General features: G+C 39.6%; 1 protein-coding gene across 1 annotated transcript; it reads left to right on the forward strand.

The window, feature by feature from the left end:
- Positions 1 to 10: 10 nt before the first annotated feature.
- Positions 11 to 20,288, forward strand: myofl (myoferlin like). The gene is made up of 53 exons (XM_078272482.1): positions 11 to 98; positions 580 to 635; positions 782 to 873; positions 3,018 to 3,126; positions 3,341 to 3,434; positions 4,136 to 4,305; positions 4,603 to 4,731; positions 4,977 to 5,039; positions 5,159 to 5,209; positions 5,344 to 5,374; positions 5,470 to 5,585; positions 5,722 to 5,848; positions 5,945 to 6,048; positions 6,137 to 6,205; positions 6,288 to 6,331; positions 6,417 to 6,499; positions 6,774 to 6,898; positions 7,013 to 7,126; positions 7,388 to 7,565; positions 7,960 to 8,084; positions 8,179 to 8,288; positions 8,496 to 8,688; positions 8,782 to 8,937; positions 9,043 to 9,174; positions 9,276 to 9,439; positions 9,901 to 10,015; positions 10,610 to 10,712; positions 10,824 to 10,963; positions 11,037 to 11,201; positions 12,414 to 12,501; positions 12,647 to 12,724; positions 12,909 to 13,090; positions 13,221 to 13,379; positions 13,469 to 13,570; positions 13,775 to 13,936; positions 14,036 to 14,201; positions 14,296 to 14,366; positions 14,456 to 14,470; positions 14,552 to 14,650; positions 15,591 to 15,719; positions 16,521 to 16,676; positions 16,830 to 16,921; positions 17,035 to 17,205; positions 17,337 to 17,485; positions 17,706 to 17,845; positions 17,999 to 18,087; positions 18,163 to 18,258; positions 18,372 to 18,513; positions 18,639 to 18,738; positions 18,875 to 19,068; positions 19,154 to 19,263; positions 19,378 to 19,525; positions 19,671 to 20,288. The coding sequence occupies exons 1-53, from the start codon at positions 11 to 13 to the stop codon at positions 19,707 to 19,709; spliced, it is 6,123 nt and encodes a 2,040-aa protein (XP_078128608.1). The 3' UTR covers positions 19,710 to 20,288.
- Positions 20,289 to 20,554: the final 266 nt, after the last annotated feature.

Here is a 20,554-nt window from a genome sequence, read left to right on the forward strand (position 1 = left end):
ATTTGTCAAAATGCTGCGGATCATTGTTGAGTCAGCTAGTGGGATCCCTAAAAAGAAAATTGGAAACCCAGATCCAATAGCTGCAGTTGTCTTTAGAGGTGAGACTGTTGCTTTGAGTTTTTTCTCTGGGGAAACTATTGTATGCTCTGTTAACTCTTTTCTCGGCCTGCATGATCATGCACACAGTGTTTCACTTTCTATCAAGATATTATCTTTTCTGTCATACTTAAGGTTTTGAACATCACTTTTGCAGTTAGGCTAATTGTAGCTGTTTACAGTATGCATCTAGTCTTAGAGCTTAATTAGAATATTTAGGCAGTGATTCATATTCAAAACGAAGAGTACATCCTTATAAGGTCATAATAGCAACTTTCTTTGGCTACAAGGCTTGATCTTTATATTTACAAAAATGATATGCCTTGTAGTGCATTAGGTGTTCAGCTGTTAAGAGCAGATTGTAAAATGTCGTTTATTTTTTTGAAGAAGTGTTTGTGTCCACTGTTTTATCTAGGACATAATATTGTAACAGCAGATTATGATTTTTATTTAACAGAATAATACTGTTCATTGTGTTTACAGGTGAAAAGAAGAAAACCAAAGCAGTTGACAATGAATTGAATCCTGTATGGGATGAAGTAAGTTAAGTAGAGTTAACTTAATGTGGTAGAGTTACAGTTTGTTGACTGGGAAATATGACTCACATGAGAGCTGCTATTGCCTCAGTTAAAACTACTGTATGTTGTTTTAATTGATTGTAAATGTATCTTCCATGTCATTACAGGTGCTTGAATTTGATCTGAAAGGCTCTTCTTTGGATGCATCTTCATTCATCAATGTTGTTGTCAAAGACTATGAAACAATTGGCAAAGACAAGTATGTGTATGACAAGCATCAGATATTGAAATTTTGACATTTTTATATAATATTTCCAATTGTGTGCTTACATTGTGTTATAGACATTGTTTTTTTTTGAGTGAATGAATACAGGACCCTCAGCCTACCTCCCAGTATGACTCAATACTGATCATTTAAACACACTCCTGCCTTTTGGGAGAAGAGCCTGTGAATGTAAACAACTTCCCTGAGTATAGGCAGTCCTTCCATTATAGAAAAACCAAACACCCATGCTATGTAGTACAGGTAAAGACTGAAAGGGAAAACCTCACTACACCTTAAAGGTTTACCTTTTAAGAAGGTAGATGTGTGATCACAATCTGTGAAAGTGCTTGTTTCTTAGCATTTGTACTACTACCGATACTGCAACCTCATTATTCATTCTAACAGTGTAGTTGAGAGTAGTTATTATGATCTTTTCTTAAGGAGCAGAGCCAGCATGTTTTTGTCTGAGCTAAATAACCAAAGGACTCACTGTGACCATGTTAAGACTTGCAGTGTTAGTATAGAATTTTGTCTACCTAACATTAGCACTCCATTTCTTATAAGTAATGTTGCCTTAAACGGAAAAAAGTCACTTTTTAACCTTTTCTACGATAGACTCAAACTGCTATGTTGTTTATGACTGTTTAATTTACTAATGTGTATCTGTTTGTTAGGCACATACATGCATTTGAAACATTGTAAGTCTGACTCCTTTTGTCTTTCTGAAGAAGAAAGACCAAGTATTACAATTTCCACAGAGTCACTGTAGTTTCTAGTGACTGATAGTGTATAATATAAATTATTCTGGGGCAGGCACAGGGGGTGGGCGGAGGGGTGTCTGCGTCAACCACACACGCACTTGGATATTTTCCCATGATCACTGGCTGCAATGCATGAGGTGAGTGAATAAGAGAGCTTGTGCTGACTTGTCATTGGCACATCTGTGATGACTAGTTGTAACTCAGGCTGTATTTCTATGCAAAAAAAACTTTAGACATAGGGTAAAGCTTCTGGAGGGAAATATGTTTGATTGAACATGTAGGCAATATGTGACCAACTCTCCTCTACTACTTCAATCTAGGACAATCTATAAAAAGGAATGGGACTCAAAGAGCCTATCAGGGGTATCTAATCTGCGGTACCATCAAGTTAAGCCATCTTGGAGACTGCTCAGTTTGTTTGGCAAAGATTGTTTTATGCCCAAATTAACTTTGTTTAAAAGTGATATGGAAGTAGTGTAAAATATATCGGTATGCCAGACAAATTGTTTTCTGCACTTTCACTGTGATGTTTTCAATGAAGCAGTTCTAAATACTTAAGACTAGAGTTCAAACTTTTGTTTTCTTGTTCATTAGGTGAATTATGTATACAAACATCAATTTTTATAAACTAGTCTTTACATGTTGGCCTCTGCAGTGGTAGAGACAGTAAATTGCCATACCAGATTTACTCTGTTTTATAGTTGACCCTGCTTTCCAAGAACAATTAGTTTTTCCAAGCCATGTGTAATGATAAATAATGGCACAACTGAACAAGAGAGAAGAAAAGAGAGAGAAGAAAAACAGAGTCTGAGCATAATCATGAATATGATTTTGCCTGCGTCCACCCTTACACTAGGCACACAGCATCCAGTACATGCCTGTGGTTGCCTTTTCTTGTGCACATTTTCATCATCTTGGGGTTTGCCTATGTGTAACCAGCTGGTCCTTGTCACACAGCAAAGCAGCCCATTTGTTCTCTTGAGTTATGTTACTGCTGCTCCCAAATGGCTCTTTTGCCCAAATTAGCCAGTCAAATTGAATGTTTTGTCATATTGTTATTTGGTTTAGGGATATTTTTAAAAAAAACTCTCAATGTGTTGCAATCCATTGTGGTTAGGAATCACTGTTCCTACATTACTTCTGTTTGGTATAAAAAGTAGGTGCTGTTGCTCGGTTTGTCATTATATGTGAAGAAGTTGAATTGGGAAGTAGAAACCACTAACTATCCAGTGCAACGAGCAGTTACATTCACAAACACCGCTTCCTATTTCCTCATGTGGTAATGGCATACATTTGTCACATATTATGGAACCAAATCATTTGCAGATGGATGTATGATTGTCTGACCAAAGAAAAATATATGTGATTGCTTTGCAGGTTCATTGGCTCGGCAAAAATCGTTCTGAGAGACTTGGCCAGTGGTCAACTGAGGTCCTTCCCATTCAAGAATGTGCCTTTAATCAATGAGAAACAACAGGCTATTGGGGTGAATACATTTAGCACTTACATATGACGCTTGCACTGCAATTTTACGACACAGAATATCAGCTTAAGCAGCTTCAGCTCTGGCAGTAGATGGTGCCTGCTGTCTGTATAGGTCTGCAGGAAGTAGTTGCATTTGCTGAATCCTATGACATTTATTTTGGTGTTAGACATATACATTTACTGATGTTTATTGAGAAAGCTTTTTCTTTTTTTAGGCAACCATTAATTTAGTGATTGGGTATGAGCCCCCTGCCAACACTTCCTCAAACCTTAATGATCAACCTGAGGGAGACACTAATGTGAATGCAGGTAAGTAGACAGTTAATCTAAGAAATGAAAAGAGATAGTAAATTGTCTGCATTTGAATGTGTCTGCCTTTTTACTTCCCTATCAAAATAACAAAAAAAACAACAATTTCCTTTACAATAATTCACATTGAAAATGTCCATAGGGTATCCTTGCTGAGTCACAATAATAAGCAAACAAAAACACAAAGACATACAGTACATTAATCAATAAACACACAAACAAGCAATATAAAAAGCTGTAACCCTCTCAGGAACTGGATTATGTTTTTTCTATAATATCTGAAAAGAGGGACCAAACTTCATAAAATAAATTTGGGGTTTTCCTTAAATTATGTTTTTTTCATATTTAACACTGGATAAAAACTCATAGAACCACTTTTGATAGGGTCTTCCAATTAAGTGCAAGGTGCTTATTAGCTGCTGTTATCGCTATTCTTAGAACTGTTTTGATATTACTGGTAAGGCTTCTAAGTTTTCAAGGTATCCCCATTTTTTACAGTCACTGGGTATCCCCTAACAGAAAGAAACTGATTATTGTCGTCTGGATTTAAACCACATTTAATAAAATAAAGGTGTCTTCCATGTTGTTAGGAGGTTAGCAGATACATCACACAGTACCAGGGTGTCAGTTTTTCTCCAATCAGAGTGTTTTTGGAATATTGATTCAAAGAATGTTGTGATTATTGTGGTTTTGCTCCATAGGAGACAGTGATGAGGGTGATGAGGGGGAGGCAGACGTGGAGGGAGAAGGTCAGAGTGGAAGCCCAGGAGCTCCCACTTCACCCAACCAGCCAGGGAAACCCAGCAACAAACCATTACGTCTCAGCCGGAAGAAGCATAGAGCCTTGGCCAATAAGCCTCAAGACTTCCAGGTATTGTCCAGTTTAGGGTGGAGCCAATAGATAGTGAATTATAACATATATCATTCATGTTAGAACATTTGCAAACATGTAAACCTTCTTTTAGTTCTGCTGCATTAGGGCAAGCAATTTCACACATGGTTGTCTTTAGTAACATATTTTTGTTCCTGTAACAGGTCATATGTAATGTATTTGAGCAGGCTCGTGTCTGTACTGATTAAGTTGGTATTTGTTAACCCGAATGAATCAATGGTACCTTTTCAAAAAGGACCCAGATAAATTGTCTCAACTGTTGCTTGCGAACTTCAGATTCGTATTCGGGTTATCGAGGGTCGACAGCTGCCTGGCAACAACATCAAGCCAGTGGTTAAGGTGAATGTATGCGGACAAACCCACAGGACCAGAATTAGAAGAGGAAATAACGCGTTTTTCGACGAGGTAATGTGTCCACAAAAAAATACCACATTCTGTCGAAAGGAATTAGTGATCTTTCATGTGCATTTTCCTTGGTCTTAGTTTTTGCCAAATCATAAGAATCTCAGCTTAATAAATTGTAAGTCATATAATGTTTGTCACAATCACTGATAACAAAGTGTGTCTGTGTTACTGATTGTAAATAATCATCAATTTTATTCATCAATCAAATAATACTCATTTATTTATGACTTGTTTCTGTCCCTCAGATGTTCTTCTACAATGTTAACATGCTCCCCTCAGAACTGTTTGACGAGAGCATTAGTCTTCGGGTGCGTAGACAACTCCTTTTAATGCAATTTTCTTTTTCAAAAATAAAAAGCTGTCCATTATGTGGTTTTAAAATCAGGAAAAGTCTTTCTGAAGCTGTAATTGCTGTTTTTTTTGCCAGGTTTATGACTCCTTCTCGCTCAGAACTGACAGTCTAATGGGAGAGTTCAAGGTATGACAGTTGAAGTGCTTTACGTCCTTATCTCTGCTTGTTTCAAGTTTGACCTGTAGTGATTTATCACTCACTAGCAGGGACTCAAATTTTACGATAAGTAAAATGTTTTTTTTTCTTTCTTGCATACCCAGCTGGATGTTGGCTACATCTATGATGAATCAGGTCAGTATTTCCATTTAAAATGCATACTCTGAAAAATTAAGATTAGTTTGTATATATTATATTGTAGGTGTTTGAACGTGTTGGATATTGTCCAGGTCATGCCATAATGAGGAAGTGGCTCCTCCTGAGTGATCCTGATGACTCTAGCTCGGGGGCCAGAGGTTACCTGAAAGTCAGCATAGCTGTTGTGGGCACTGGAGATGAGCCGCCTGTGCGTGTACCTTCTTTTTTTTTTACCATCAAGTTTCTTCCTACTAGACATAGAGTACAGATCAGAGTACAGAGAACAGATTATCAAAAGACCATGACAAAGTCTCCTCTCCTCTCCTCTCCTCTCCTCTGTCCAGACTGAGAAGAGAGATATAAGTGAGGAGCAGGATGACATAGAGAGCAATCTTTTGGTGCCAGCGGGTGTCACAATGCGATGGGCCACACTCAGCCTCAAAGTCTACCGTGCTGAGGATATGCCACAGAGTAAGTGACCCATAAATCCCTGCCACAATTGTAGTTTAATGCCGTCAAATCACCTTGAAAAACTTTTCACTATTTAGAACATACTTTACATTGCAGTGGATGATGCCTTTATTCAGACGGTAAAACAGGTCTTTGGAGGGGAGGGAGACAGGAAAAACTTGGTGGATCCATATGTGGAAGTCAACTTTGCTGGCAAGAAGGTATTTCATGTTACGTAAAAAGAAAAATAATGTTTTATTTGTTCTTACTGTGTGAATATTATTTATATCCAATGGAATTTTCTTTTAGCTGCGCACCAAAACCATTGAAAAAAATGCAAACCCAGAGTGGAATCAACTTATCAATCTCCAAGTCAAGGTAAGAAGTTGGGCTTGATTCAAATTTCTGAAACACTTTAACCTTCAGCACCAATAAACACATGCCTCTGTTGCCTCGGTAGTTCCCATCCATGTGTGAACGCGTCAAGTTGACTATGTATGACTGGTAAGAGCAAGTTCATTTATACACAGCTGCATAAGTGACAATAATATCACAACCCATATTTGACGTGCCAGTTTACTCTTGGCAGGGATCGTCTATCCAAGGATGATGCCATAGGAACATTTTTTTTTAATCTCAGCAAAATGTCTTCCTCAGGTGGAGAGATTGAAGGTAATCATGTAATCTATATTTTTGTAATATTTGTTGTCAGTGTTTTATAATTTGATATTGCAATAAGACATTCAATATGTATGTTTTGTTCCCCACTGGAAACAGACTCAAGGGCTGTACGTATGAAATGGTCATCTGCATGTTTTAACATGTTGCTTTGTCACTGATTGTTTAACCCTCAGCATCTGTTTGTGTATCTATTGTCATACACCATATTGCTTTATAAGCCTTTAAACTGTCCAGGTGGGGGTTTTAAAGTGTCTGTATGTTACAGTGAGCACAGCAGCATCAGAGATTGGTTTTCTCCCAGCTTTTGGGCCTTGCTATGTCAACCTGTACGGTAGCCCAAGAGAATTTACTGGCCTTCCCGACCCATACGAGGAACTCAACTTTGGAAAGGTAAGACTACCCAATCAGCTCAGTACAAAGGGTTCAGTACTGTAGTATTGACACACAATATTTCACCTGCATGACAATGCATACATGAGGTTTTTGCTTTTTGATTTGTCGCAGGGTGAAGGGGTCGCCTACAGGGGGAGGGTCCTTGTTGAGCTGTCCACTCAGTTGGATGGAAAGGTTGATAAAAATGTGGATGACATCTCCAGTGATGACATACTGGTGGCACAGGTATACACGGTGTACTGTAACTCTGTTATACTGTAATTACTGCTGTCTACTTATATTTGGCCCAAGGTTTTGAATCTGCAAGGTTTCATTATTGCTTAATTGCTTTTTTCCAATGTTATTGCAATGTGGGTCTTAAGAGTTCTCCTACAGAAAATATCAGTAGCTCACACACACAGTGTTGAACAAAAGAAGTTTCTGATTGGGAAAAAATAAACCCACCCTAAAGTCTTACACTGCCACATCCTTTTTAATTGATTGCAGAAATACCAACGGAGGAGGAAGTACTCTCTGTGCGCTGTGTTCCACAGTGCGTGCATGCTCCAAGAGCCGGGTGAGCCAATCCAGTTTGAAGTCAGCATTGGTAACTACGGTAACAAGCTGGACTCCACCTGCAAGCCCCTGTCGTCCACCACCCAGTACAGCTTTGCTGTGTTTGATGGTATGAAAAGAAGAAGTCTGCAAGAATTCAAAAAAGGACTCAAAAATGTATTCCAGTTTATAGTCTAGGGTGTTTTTGTTCAGGAGCATGAAGGAGATCCACATGCATTACATAGTATTCCAACCTTGTTGAATGTATTCTTTTTTTTTTTTTTTTTAAATCAAATAAATAACAATTATCAATGGAGTATATATATCATTAGAACTTTGCTTTAACAGTGGACATTTGACAGTTCTTTATTTAAACTTTTAACCATGCTGTAAGTCTGTGTTTAAGGGCTCGTGAAACCAAAGAGAATAAGAACATCAACAACATGGACACCAAATGTTACTGAGTGGTCAACTCCACAACTTGTGTTTAAAATGACTGGGTGTATTTATTTTGTATCCAACAGGTAATCACTACTATTACCTGCCCTGGGCTGACACTAAGCCTGTAGTGATTCTCACATCATACTGGGAAGACATCAGCCACCGTCTGGACTCTGTCAACATTCTCCTCTTCATCGCTGAGAGACTGGTGAGAATAAGTCACAGTGGCACATACTGTGCATGTTTACACAGGTTTTACTGCTCAGTAATATACTTTAATCTCTCTTTGTGATTTATTTTAGGAGTCCCATCTCACCGCTTTAAAAACAGCCATGTTAGCCAAGGAGTCTGAAGAACATCTGAAAGAGATTTGGATCCAACTCATCAACCACATGCTTGAGGACCTGAACAAGTAAGACAGGACCAGACAAATCCTACACTGGACCTGTGGGTTTTATAAAGTAATGCAATAAGCAACATATCATTAGGAAAACTGTAGTGTGGTTATTGCTTTTAGGTCAAATACATTTGCCAGGTGGTTGTTTGGGTTGAGTCATGTTCTTGTTTTACCTTGTTTTGTTCCCATCCCACATTACTCTCACTAACAAAGTTTTGACAGTTTCCAGCTTCCAGTGCTGGAGGGTCAGCCCAGTGTGACTGAACTGGATCTCCAGTTGAAAAAGCTGCGTGATGCTGCTGTGGTCAGTATCAGAGAGATGGCCAATCACGTGAGAGAGGAGGCCACAGATGTCAAGGCTACTGTTGGTGACATTGAGGACTGGATGGACAGAATCCAGCAGCTGGCAGAGGAGGTCAGGAAAAATATGATGTTATGTAGCTCATAAAGATGTCAATGGGAATGTATCATGTAACTGAACTGTTACATTATGTTGTGTCTCCATCAGCCTCAGAACAGCATGCCAGATGTGATCATCTGGATGTTAAGAGGAGAGAAACGGGTGGCTTATGCTCGAGTCCCAGCAAACGAGATTCTGTACTCCAACTTTAGTGAAGAGGCATGTGGCAAACACTGTGGACGGACCCAGACCATTTGCATGCAGGTACAAAACTAGCCAACATACAGCAACACATTTATATATTTGTAATTATATATTTCACTGTCAACTGTAGAAAGAGTTCCTACTTTCATAATTTTTGTTTGTCAGTACCCCATGGACAAAAACAAAGGTTTGAAGGTCCCTGTTCAGCTGCGGATCAACATGTGGCTCGGTCTCTCTGCCAATGAGAAGAAGTTCAACAGCTTCTCAGAGGGAAACTTCAGCGTGTATGCTGAAATGGTACAGTAGCTACACACAAAATTCCCTTTTGTAACTACGTATATTTTTTAATTTAATTTAATTTGATACACGTTTTGTTATCTCTCACTTTAATTTCGCAGTATGAGAACCAGGCCCATGTTTTAGGGAAGTGGGGGACTACCGGTCTGGTTGGTCGCCATAAATTCTCAGATGTGACTGGAAAGGTGAAACTGAAAAGAGAACGCTTTCTGCCACCACGGGGATGGGACTGGGAGCAAGACTGGTTCGTTGACCCTGAGCGATGGTACGTTTAAGAAACTCACTTTATCATGCAGAAGCACACACACTCACACAGTCCTTTGTGATTCATTGCTTGTACAGTCTCAAGTACAAACATCCTGTTATCAATGTGCAGTTTATGTAACACCCTCAAGAATCCTGTTCATATTTCAGTTCTATGCTCTATTAATTGGCACTAGTCATAAACCAATGCTTGTACCAGCAACAATGTGGACACAATCACAGGAAATGAAAAGGAATTTCAGCATCAGCCAGTTTTTTGGGTTTAAGGAGGTCTCCCTTCCCCCCTTAGTGCCTCCTAATTCTTTGCTTACATTCTCCCATCAAGGCTCATGTAAACAATTTCAGCTCTCTGAAGCCCGTCTTCCTGAGCTGTTCCGCTCAGTTTGTCATGGTCCTACATAGCTAATGTCTGAGTCACAAAGCTTCTCATCAACCTCTGTGCTGTGGTGGTGTTTTCTACAGCCTATTGACAGAAGCAGATGCGGGCCACACAGAGTTCACAGATGAAGTTTTTCAGAATGAAACACGTTTCCCTGGTGGGGAGTGGAAGCCCGCTGCAGAACCCTACACAGACGTGGTACAACCTACTGCTCTCATACACACACATACACACATTTAAGTTTTGTGAAAAAGGTAGGTGAAGAAAACAGGACAAACGCCTGTCTATTCATGTTCATTTCCAGTTTGTTTTGGTTTCATGGCCATGGACTGTTTTAAATCTCTTTCATTCTAGACATTCCAACAACAAAAGTCAAACAAATACAATTAGCAACTAGCTGGTGAACATAAAGGAGCATTTAGCATCTTAAGAACCAGATATTTCCCTCAGGAGTTAGTATCAGAATCAGAAAAAGATTTTGATGCTTTGGTTGATGGTGCATACATAAAAACAATAATTTAACTAAACAAACAATAAATACAGAAACAAATAACACATACGTACATAAAGAGCAAAACAAAGCTGGAAGGAGAGTGAATATTGAATTTCAGGCCCCAACTAGCCAAAGAAATTGGGTAATGCAGGTTTAGGTATTATAAGTGTTGATTTGCATTTGTGAAGCTGCAATCATTCAGCATGTGTATGTATTTACAAGTTCAATTATCAATAATTTTGTGTTTATTAATACTTATACATCACATCAATGAATGACAGAGGGTCTGTGTTGTCTAGAATGGAGAAAAGGTTCAAAGCCCAGGAGAGTTTGAGTGTCCACCTGGATGGAGCTGGGAGGATGACTGGAGCTTTGACAGCAACAAGGCTGTAGATGAAAGAGGTAACATGAATTCTAAGACTAAATTATGGGATCAAAATCTTGTTTTCATATTTGAAAAACTGCAAGTCTTACTTGTCCATGTGTATGCCTGTGTGTTTCCTTTGGCACTAGGCTGGGAATACGGAGTTACCATTCCTCCCGATGATAAGCCCAAATCCTGGGTTGCAACAGAGAAAATGTATCATGTCCATCGCAGGAAGAGACTCATAAGACCACGGAGGAAGATATCTGATAAAATGGCTGTTACTGAGGTGAGGACAAAAAGTAGATTTGAGAGATGTTATGCATTTTCTCATTCTTCTGCTATCCTTGTCTCTTCCGCAGAGGCGAGAACCAGGGGAAGGCTGGGAATACTCTTCCCTGATTGGCTGGAAGTTCCACAGGAAGGAGCGCTCCTCTGACACGTTCCGCCGCCGCCGCTGGAGAAGAAAGATGGTCCCATCTGACTGCATCGGGTCCTCTGCCATCTTCAGACTGGAAGGGGCATTAGTGAGTCTTACTTACCAAAAAAGGACCAAAAATCGGCCCTGGCATTTTGGCCCAGACAGCCCACCACATAAGATCACAAATACCACTCGTCCTTGCGCTCCCCTGAATATGTATACCAACTCCTACTCCCTAAAACTACTAACGCCATGTTATGAGTAAGCAAGAATCAGTGAGAGTTGGCACATTAAATACTTCAAAAAAGTGCCTTTTATTAATACAATAAAACGGTATACTCCTCAGTGTTCTCATCAACAGTTTGTCCACCACTTGTTTTTGGCTCAGTTTTATCAAGGGGCAAAGTGTTTTAAGGGGAGTTATGCTTACCACAGGTTCTACCCTCACTCCCTCATCTCTGTCCATCTCCTCCTGAGTCTCCTCCTCATTGTGCATGCCACTGCAGCCGACACCGACACCACCACCACTATCATCAGCCACGGGAGCTGATGATGGTCCTGCCACCCCCGAAAACATGTCTGTCAATTTGACACATTTGGCAGTGTCTGCCTGAAGGGCCTGTTTCTTTTTCTCACGCAGCTTTTCTGCACCTCCTTTGCGTTTCTTCTCCATGATCTCTATCACTATTCAAGCCTGGCAGATGCAAACTGAAACTGCATGCAGGCAGAAATCCCAAAGAGGGTGCTGTTTAAAGATATGATTGGGCCAGTCCAGTGTCAATTAAGAAAACAACCAATGGGCTGCTGAGCTACGTGTTTCATGGGCCGCGTCTGTCAGAAAAAAAAACCTAGCCTATGTGATATTTTTGACTAAAGTGTTTTGGGCCAGCAGCCCAGTGTCAATTGAAAAAACAATGGGCCGCCGATCTAGGCCTACCACCTTTATGGGCCGGTTCATGGGCTGGACAAAAAAGTTGTGTCGGCCCAAAAAGCACGTCGGCCCACCAGGAAAGTGCCCGGTATGCCAGATGGCCAGTCCGCCCTTGCTTAAGTCCCCTGAGAAACATTACTAGAAATGTGTTGTATTCTTACATTATCCCTAACGAGGCAGTTGTCATGGCAAATACAGTTACTTCATACCATCTGAGTCATATCTTGTCATTATTCTCCTGCATGTGCCTGTTCCTGTCAGATGTTGGCAAATCACTCAGGAAGTTTATTTTAGTTCTGAATTCTTGTCTTCATTTTTTCTAATTTCTTCTTAAATGTTTGCTGTTAAGTTTTCTTTTCAGCACCTCATCCTGTGTTTTGTTAACAGGGGGTTGATGTTGACGAAAAAGCCAGTAAAACGGATGCAGCCAAACTATTTGGTGCCAACACACCCACTGTTTCCTGCCACTTTAGCAGTAAGTAGTTGGGTCAGATAAAGTGAATTCCTGGTCAATCATGCTGAGTGTTTCTTCAAACTTTCTGATGCAAGATAACATTGAATCAAGACCTCAGTAAAATCTGTGAAATACAGTTAAACATGCTGATGCTATCTCTCTTTAGGGTCTTACCTTTACCATCTTAGAGTGTACGTGTATCAGGCGAGGAATCTCTGTGCCATGGACAAAGACAGCTTCTCAGGTAAAAATAAAGCAAACAACTTGTGGCTCAGAATAACCAGACAAAGTACAAGCCTGAGCAAGAGGAATAAATGAAATCTACTCAGGATGTACAATTTGGCAAAAGTAAAAATGAAATTAAACATCACAGGTTCATACGTTCTGTCTCACATTTTCATAAAAATAATACTCCTGGTCCTCGTCAGATCCCTACGCCCATGTGTCATTCATACATATGAGTAAGACCACAGAAGTCATAAGGTCCACCCTGAACCCCACATGGGATCAGACTCTCATCTTTGAGGACATTGAAATCTACGGAGACCCACAAACTATTGCCCGCAACCCTCCTGATGTGGTGTTGGAGCTGTGCGACAGTGATAAAGTAGTATGTTGAATATTTAATCTGCCAAATCAAATCACATAGGCATATAGACTTTTAAAAAATGCAAATGGGGTTCATGGCGGTGTATCAGGCTTTGATAACTGTTTGTGTGCTGCTGTGTTTTATTTACAAGGGTAAAGATGAACCCATGGGTCGCTGTACATGCCCTCCAGTAGTGAAAATTAACCCCAGTGTGGCTGGCAGCCCGAAGCTGCTGTGGTTCCCAGTCACCAAAAAAGGTAGCAGTGCTGGGGAGATACTGCTGGCTGCCGAGCTCCTACTGAAGAACAAGGTAAAGAATACACTGATGAGAGGAAACATACTGTAACTTTAACTTTATTAAACTGTACTCAGGAGGTGATGCTGTACTTTGCCCTCCAGGTGAATGATGGAGATCTGCCCCTGTTGCCTCCTCGCCGGGGGGAGAAGCTATACATGGTTCCCCAGGGAATCAGGCCTGTAGTGCAGCTCACTGCAATTGAGGTACAAAATCACGGCATCCTGCTCCAGCCCCTATAAATTAACTTCACACACATTACATGATCAGACAAGATCAGCCCAACTCCAAGACTTCTGTTGTGGTTTTATGTAATTCCCTATCTCCCTTTCATCTCCTGTTATCATGCTAGACCCTTAATCTGCCCAGACTAGTTTTCTAAATGTGTTAATGTGTTTATTTGATCCCAGGTCTTGACTTGGGGCTTAAGGAACATGAAGACCTACCAGTTGGCCACAGTTTCTTCCCCCAGTTTGATAGTGGAGTGTGGTGGTGTGATTGCTCAAACTGCTGTAGTCAAGAACTTCAAAAAGAACCCCAACTTCCCTGGATCTGTGATGCTGCTCAAAGTGGTACAACCCCTCAAACTTTCTATAAATATTGAATATATATTCATGTGTAGACTTTCCATATTTTCTTACAGGGTCTGTTCTATTGTTTTCTCACCTTAGCTTCTTCCCAAAGAGGAGCTGTACACCCCTCCAATTGTGCTTAAGGTAATTGACCACCGGCCATTCGGTAGGAAACCTGTGGTGGGTCAGTGCACCATTGACTGCCTGGAGAAGTTCCGCTGTGATCCGTATCGGATTAACAGTGAAGCCTGCATGTCTACTAGAGGTATATACACACTTGCATGGACTTAGGCAGATACATACACAGTCAGCTACATACAGTAAAGGCTTATTGTATCCTGTTTCCATTGACTTTGCAGTGGCAATGATGGCAGCTGCCCAGGGAGATGTTGTCATAGACATTGAGGAGAGAGCCATCGTGAAAACTGAGGTATATAATAATGCACTCACAAAAGGTGGGAGACAATATTTTCTATCTACTTCCATTTATTGATTCTTTGTTTGCTTCTCACTTTGCAGCTCCAACCAGAAACTGTAAGATTTTTCTCTTTTCACAGATACTGATAGATAGCATATCTAAAAATACTAAGTTCATCATTATTTTCTATCGTGTAGGAGGAGGAAGCAGTAGACTGGTGGAGTAAGTTCTATGCCTCTGTTGGAGAGCAGGAAAAGTGTGGGCCTTACCTGAAAAAGGGATACGACACATTGCAGGTAAGAACATGTCGTCGCACATTGGGAAAAACACAATCATTGATTTCATCTTTCTTTGATTCCTTGTTTGTGTTGGTGCAGCAAGCTAGCTGTGACAGACAGGGTTGTCACTAGAAAGTCCTCGTTCTCGTTACTTTTGATGAGACTTTGCAGTCGTATTATATCCAAAACAGAAAAACAAGACAAATGTGGGAGTTTTGTGAAAACTTACAAGTAAGGTGTGAAGTATACTTAGTTAGGTTGAAAGCTCACAATAATAAAATGTTTGATTTAGTTTTGTGTAGCAGATAATGCAGTAGATATACAATATATGTAGTCTCGCATTGCCAGACCTATCTCCACGACGCAGTAGAGTAAGGTCTGACTACACCACACATACATTCTGGGATAGGAGAGAAAAAACGCTCTGGGTTGTTTGCATTTCTTTAAACAAATCACAATCATCTTGGGTGGCGCTAAGCTCTGGATGCAGTGATGGCTGCAAAATGGTCTCAGGAAGGAACTTGTTTTGGTGGAATATTTGCACCTGACAAAGAAAACGCTGCATACAATATTAAATGTTTACTGTTCACACAATAGATACATGGCTGGATACATGGTTAAAGGTAGTTTGCTCCTACCAGTGTATCCCTGTGTCTACTTTGTTAGATAGTAAATGCTGCAGACATATTCTTTGTAAATCTTTACAATTATTCCCCGAAAGAACCAAGCAGGCCTGCCTTGTTGCACGATCCAAATTTTATTCAAAACATGCCATTTTCAGTATGTAGCTTGCAAGCTCTAAGTTTGTTGTATAGAAGGGATTTTGAGAACGGCAACACACAGAGAACGGAAAGTGAGGGCAATTATCCTGGAAATGTACTTCTGTTGATTCAGACTACAATAGATGTCATTTGTGTTCTTCTTTCTGTGTTGTGTCATTGTGTTATGTGGTTTTCAGGTGTTTAACAGTGAACTAGAAGAGGTTGCAGAGTTCCAGGGACTCACTGATTTCTGCTGCACTTTCAAACTTCAGCGAGGGAAGACTGAAGATGAGGAAGATGATCCCACTGTGGTGGGAGAGTTCAAGGTAACAAAGCCAAATTTTGAAGAAGTATCCCTGTGTGACTCAGCATCCAATTATACCTGAACTATTGTAACTTGAGAAGTCTCTGCTTTCGCTGTTGCACAGCCACTTTTTCTAGCCTTTGTCTGCCCTCTGGTGGATAATTTATGAATTTCATAAACACAGTAGAGGGACAGTTAGCCTGCAGATTGGTATGTCTGTGAAGGGATAGTTTGCTACAGTGTATAGTACTTTTGGAGTTGAAAACCACAACTTTCATCCTGTCCTGAATATATGGATTATATGGATCATTCTATTGTATTGTATTCATATTTGATAATTAAAGGCAGTAAAAAATATTTAAAAAGATTGACCATGTTTAGTGACCTACAAATATGAAGGAATAGGAATAAATTAATGATAAACTCTTTCATCGATTTAGTTTTTAGTTTTTACTATTTACAAATATATGCTTTATGATTAAGGTTTTGAATTGTGTAATGGTAAGTAAAAGACACTTTCCCACTTTGAGTGGATAATAAAGTTGCATTTTATTATAGATATGTAGGCAATCAGTTAATTTATAATTAGACCCACGTACTTTAATTTTTTGGACAGCTTATGAGTTTTTATTTTAGCAGCTTATTTTTCAGGAAGAATGACAAGAACTGACCATGAAGAATGACCACTGAGAATGAATTTATCATCTGTGATTCTACAATCTGTTGTTACCTTGATATGGAATATAGTTCCTCATTGAATTGTATTATATTGTAGAAGAGATGTTATGTGACTAATGGTGCTGTCCTATTTGGTGATATGCAGGGCTCATTCAAGATTTACCCACTGCCCGATGATCCAGGGGTGCCAGCTCCACCCCGCCAGTTCAAAGAGCTTCCTGAGAGCAGACCTCAGGAGTGCCTGGTCAGAATTTATGTGGTGCGCTGTACTGACCTGCAGCCTAAGGATACAAATGGACTGGTGAGTATTAAATGAAGCTACAACTGAACAACCACCCTGGTTTAGTAATAACGAATTGAATGACAACCACTCTCTAAATTTTATTTGGTGAAAAACATGATTGAAGCTACTGAAGCTAAGAGTAGTAATAGTTTTTATGCATTTTCATTTTAGTGTGACCCATACATTAAGATTGCACTGGGAAGAAAAACACTGGATGACAGAGATAACTACAAACCAAAAACCCTTAATCCAGAGTTTGGGAGGTGAGACAGCAATGTGTTTATCTTACTAGAATGTATGTTTGATTTCTTCAAAGATTACAGCCACAGTAGGAACGTAAAGGAGCAACACATACATTATATACATTTTTGTCCAGGATGTTTGAGCTCTCCTGCTTCCTGCCTCAAGACAAGGACCTGAAGATTGCTGTGTATGACTATGACTTACTGAGCAAAGATGAAAAAGTGGGTGAGACAGTGATCGATTTGGAGAACAGACTCCTGTCTCGTTTCAGGTCCTGCTGTGGCCTTCCACAGACTTACTGTGTGTAAGTATGTACTCTTAACAGTACAATATCTACATTGCAGTTGAGACGGCCTACAAAGTAGGTCAGGGACTTCTTCTTCATGTGTTTTAGTTTCTCAAAGCCAAACCTACAAAGCTACAACTTTCTTGCAGCTCAGGGATCAATCAGTGGAGAGACCAGCTGAAGCCTTCTCAGATCCTCCAGAACGAGGCCAGCGTGAGAGGAGTCCCTCCTCCACGCATAGAGGGAGATGGCAGCTCACTGTCTTTCACAGGAAAACAATACAACCTGCAAGATTTTGGTACTGCCATTCTCAAATGCCTTCTTATCATATTTTGGTAGTATTATAACTTATATCTACTATATCAATGCCCATGTCTTGATTTCTTAAATGTTCTTAATAGACTATTTAACAATTATTAATTAGTATGCTGCAGTTGTATCTTGTTCTCATTTTGGCTCTTTGATATTAACATAATCCTTTCATCCTTAAACTTTGCAATCTACCATGCCCTTTACAGAGGCAAACACTGTGATCCACCCGCACTTGGGCCCAGCCAGAGAGAGGCTGGCCCTGCATGTCCTCAGAACCCAGGGCTTGGTACCAGAGCATGTGGAGACCAGAACCCTGTCCAGCTCCCACCAACCCAACCTGTCTCAGGTTAAAGCAACAACAGTAACACCACATTATTTTGTTTTAGTAGAGTTACAGGTAGTAGAGATAAAGTATGAACATGGTGCTCTGCGAAATTAACATTTTAATGTTGTTGATAGCTTGTTTTTTTTAAAGAGTCATCCTTTTCTACAAATACAGGGGAACATTCAAATGTGGGTAGACGTTTTCCCCAAGAGCCTTGGTTTGCCAGGGCCCCCATGTGATATCACTCCACGCAAAGCCAAGAAGTAAGAGACACTTGAGAAAATATTGTTTTATCATTGTGCATTCAAGGGTCAAATATAACGCTATATTTAAAACAGGTACGTCTTACGGGCCATCATTTGGAACACAACTGATGTCACTCTGGACGAAACAAGCATCACTGGAGAAAACATGAGTGACATCTACGTTAAAGGGTACATTACTTGTCCTGTCTCTTACCTTAACCCTTTATTGATACTTACATATAGCAAGGTACTTAGCATAGGTACTTATATTACACATAGCTAATCTGAATTTAACATTCTAGATGGATGCCAGGTATGGAGGACAACAAGCAGAAGACAGATGTCCATTACAGATCCCTGGATGGTGATGGAAATTTCAACTGGAGGTTCATCTTTGGGTTTGACTACCTGCCTGCAGAACAGCTGTGTGTTGTCTCGAGGAAAGTGAGTGAGCTCATGGAGCAGGAACACAGTATCAGCAGCAGGGCTTTTTGTTCATAACCATATCCTTTTTTTTGTTGGGCTGGTATGATGACAGGTTATGATCTAAAGTGTGTGCCTTTCTACAGGAACACTTTTGGAATCTGGACAAAACAGAATTTAGGATTCCTCCTAAATTGATCATCCAGATTTGGGACAATGACAAATTCTCCATGGATGACTACTTAGGTGAAACAGCAGTGATATTAACCCCATTTTATGCCATGACCACACAAAGGGAAGGTTTTGAAATATATATATCTGCTAGAGAGGACTACTGCAATAAAAGACAAATTATTATTTTCTATCTATATCTCTGTTACAGGTTCGGTTGAGCTGGACTTACTCAATCTGATCTCTCCTGCTAAGAGCCCAGAAAAGTGCAGCCTGAAGATGTTGCCCGGGATGGCGGGCTCAGTCTCCTCCAAAAGACCACCGCCTAACTCACTATTCTCCCAGAAGTCTGTAAGAGGCTGGTGGCCATGTGCGATCGAGCAGGATGGGAAACATGTGCTTGGTGTATGTTTATGTCCACAGCACAGTGCGGAGTTACGTTTTTTTCTTCTTCTGGTTACTGTTTAAGACTGTGTTTCAAACTCCACAGGGGAAAGTAGAGATGACACTGGAAATAGTGGAGGAGAAGGAGATGGAGGAGAGACCTGCTGGGAAAGGCAGAGATGAGCCAAACATGAATCCCAAACTGGACCCACCCAAGTAATAAATCGGAGAACTTAAAACAATAACAATGTATCGAAAATATGATTTCGTATCTCTATGAATTGCTTCACGTGAATTATGTGAATGTTGCTGTCTTTCTCTATTCCACAGCCGCCCTGACACTTCATTCTTCTGGTTTGTAAACCCTTGCAAGACCATGAGGTTCATTGTTTGGCGCAGATTCAAATGGATTTTTATTGCAGCGATTTTTCTTCTGCTGGTTATCTTGTTCCTCGGGATCATGTTCTACTCCTTACCGGTAAGTAATTACTTAGTTTACTGATAATTTATTGATTTCATTATTTCTGAAGCTGCCATTTATATTTTGTATTCATCCCACATTGTTTTTCCACAGTATTTTGTAATCTGTGTGAATTTTAATCATGTCTATTCTATATCCACAGAACTATATCTCAATGAAGATTGTGAAGCCTTTTTCCTAAGGAGCATTGCAGAGAAGCTGTCTGCGTTCCTGCTGCCGAATCTACAGTCCTCTTCACTGTTACCATCTCTCAGAAATATGCAATAACATCCTCTGCTGATGTCTGATATTTCATTTAATTTCATTTGATTTATTTATTCATCTCGAACAATCAGCAATGTTGCAAGACAAAACAAAACAAAACAAAAACAAAACAAAACATTTTAAACTACAAAATAAAACACAAACAATCAGAATTTAACAAAAAAAAATAAAAAATAAAAACACAAAATAAAAATATAAAAGGATTAGTTCGAGAAGGAGCAGGCAGAAGCAGATAGCTTATTTGGTCCTGCCCCTATTTCACAAAATCATATTATTACAAAGTAAGTAGATAAATACAGCATACACCTTTTTTTGGTCTTACAATGACTTAGCATTCTCCTCTCACATAATCACACCTGTCTGCTTTTATTTTTTGCACTCCCAGTATTGCTTACAGTATATTTCCTGTGTTGCAAATAATCACTCTTGAAATTTAGACAAACGAAATCATGAATGTCAAGAATTATATATTTTAATAAACTTTGTTTTAAACAAATTTGTCATTTTTGTTACACTTTGCACACATTTGAAATCAGAAACTATCTACCTGTATTACCAATATAAAAACTAAGTACATCTTCTGTCCATTTTACGTTAACATGTGCATCAACATGGTGGTTACCTAGATCTATTTAGACTTATACTATTTTGTAAAATTCACTTAATAAAAAAAATAAATAAATAAAACTTAATGTCAGTAACATTACTGCAATAAAGAGAAAACCGAATGGTAATTTAAGTTATTAAAAAAAAACTAAGGCT

Source organism: Sander vitreus, chromosome 17, assembly GCF_031162955.1.
Source record: "Sander vitreus isolate 19-12246 chromosome 17, sanVit1, whole genome shotgun sequence".
In the NCBI taxonomy this organism is placed as follows: domain Eukaryota; kingdom Metazoa; phylum Chordata; class Actinopteri; order Perciformes; family Percidae; genus Sander; species Sander vitreus.

Bases quoted from the DNA above. Each gene is read 5' to 3' on its own strand.
- myofl (XM_078272482.1), top strand. From the start codon at position 11: ATGCTGCGGATCATTGTTGAGTCAGCTAGTGGGATCCCTAAAAAGAAA. The intron at 8,689-8,781 runs GTCAGGAAAAAT...TGTCTCCATCAG, and splicing joins TCCAGCAGCTGGCAGAGGAG to CCTCAGAACAGCATGCCAGA. The intron at 16,922-17,034 runs GTGAGACAGCAA...ATTTTTGTCCAG, and splicing joins CTTAATCCAGAGTTTGGGAG to GATGTTTGAGCTCTCCTGCT.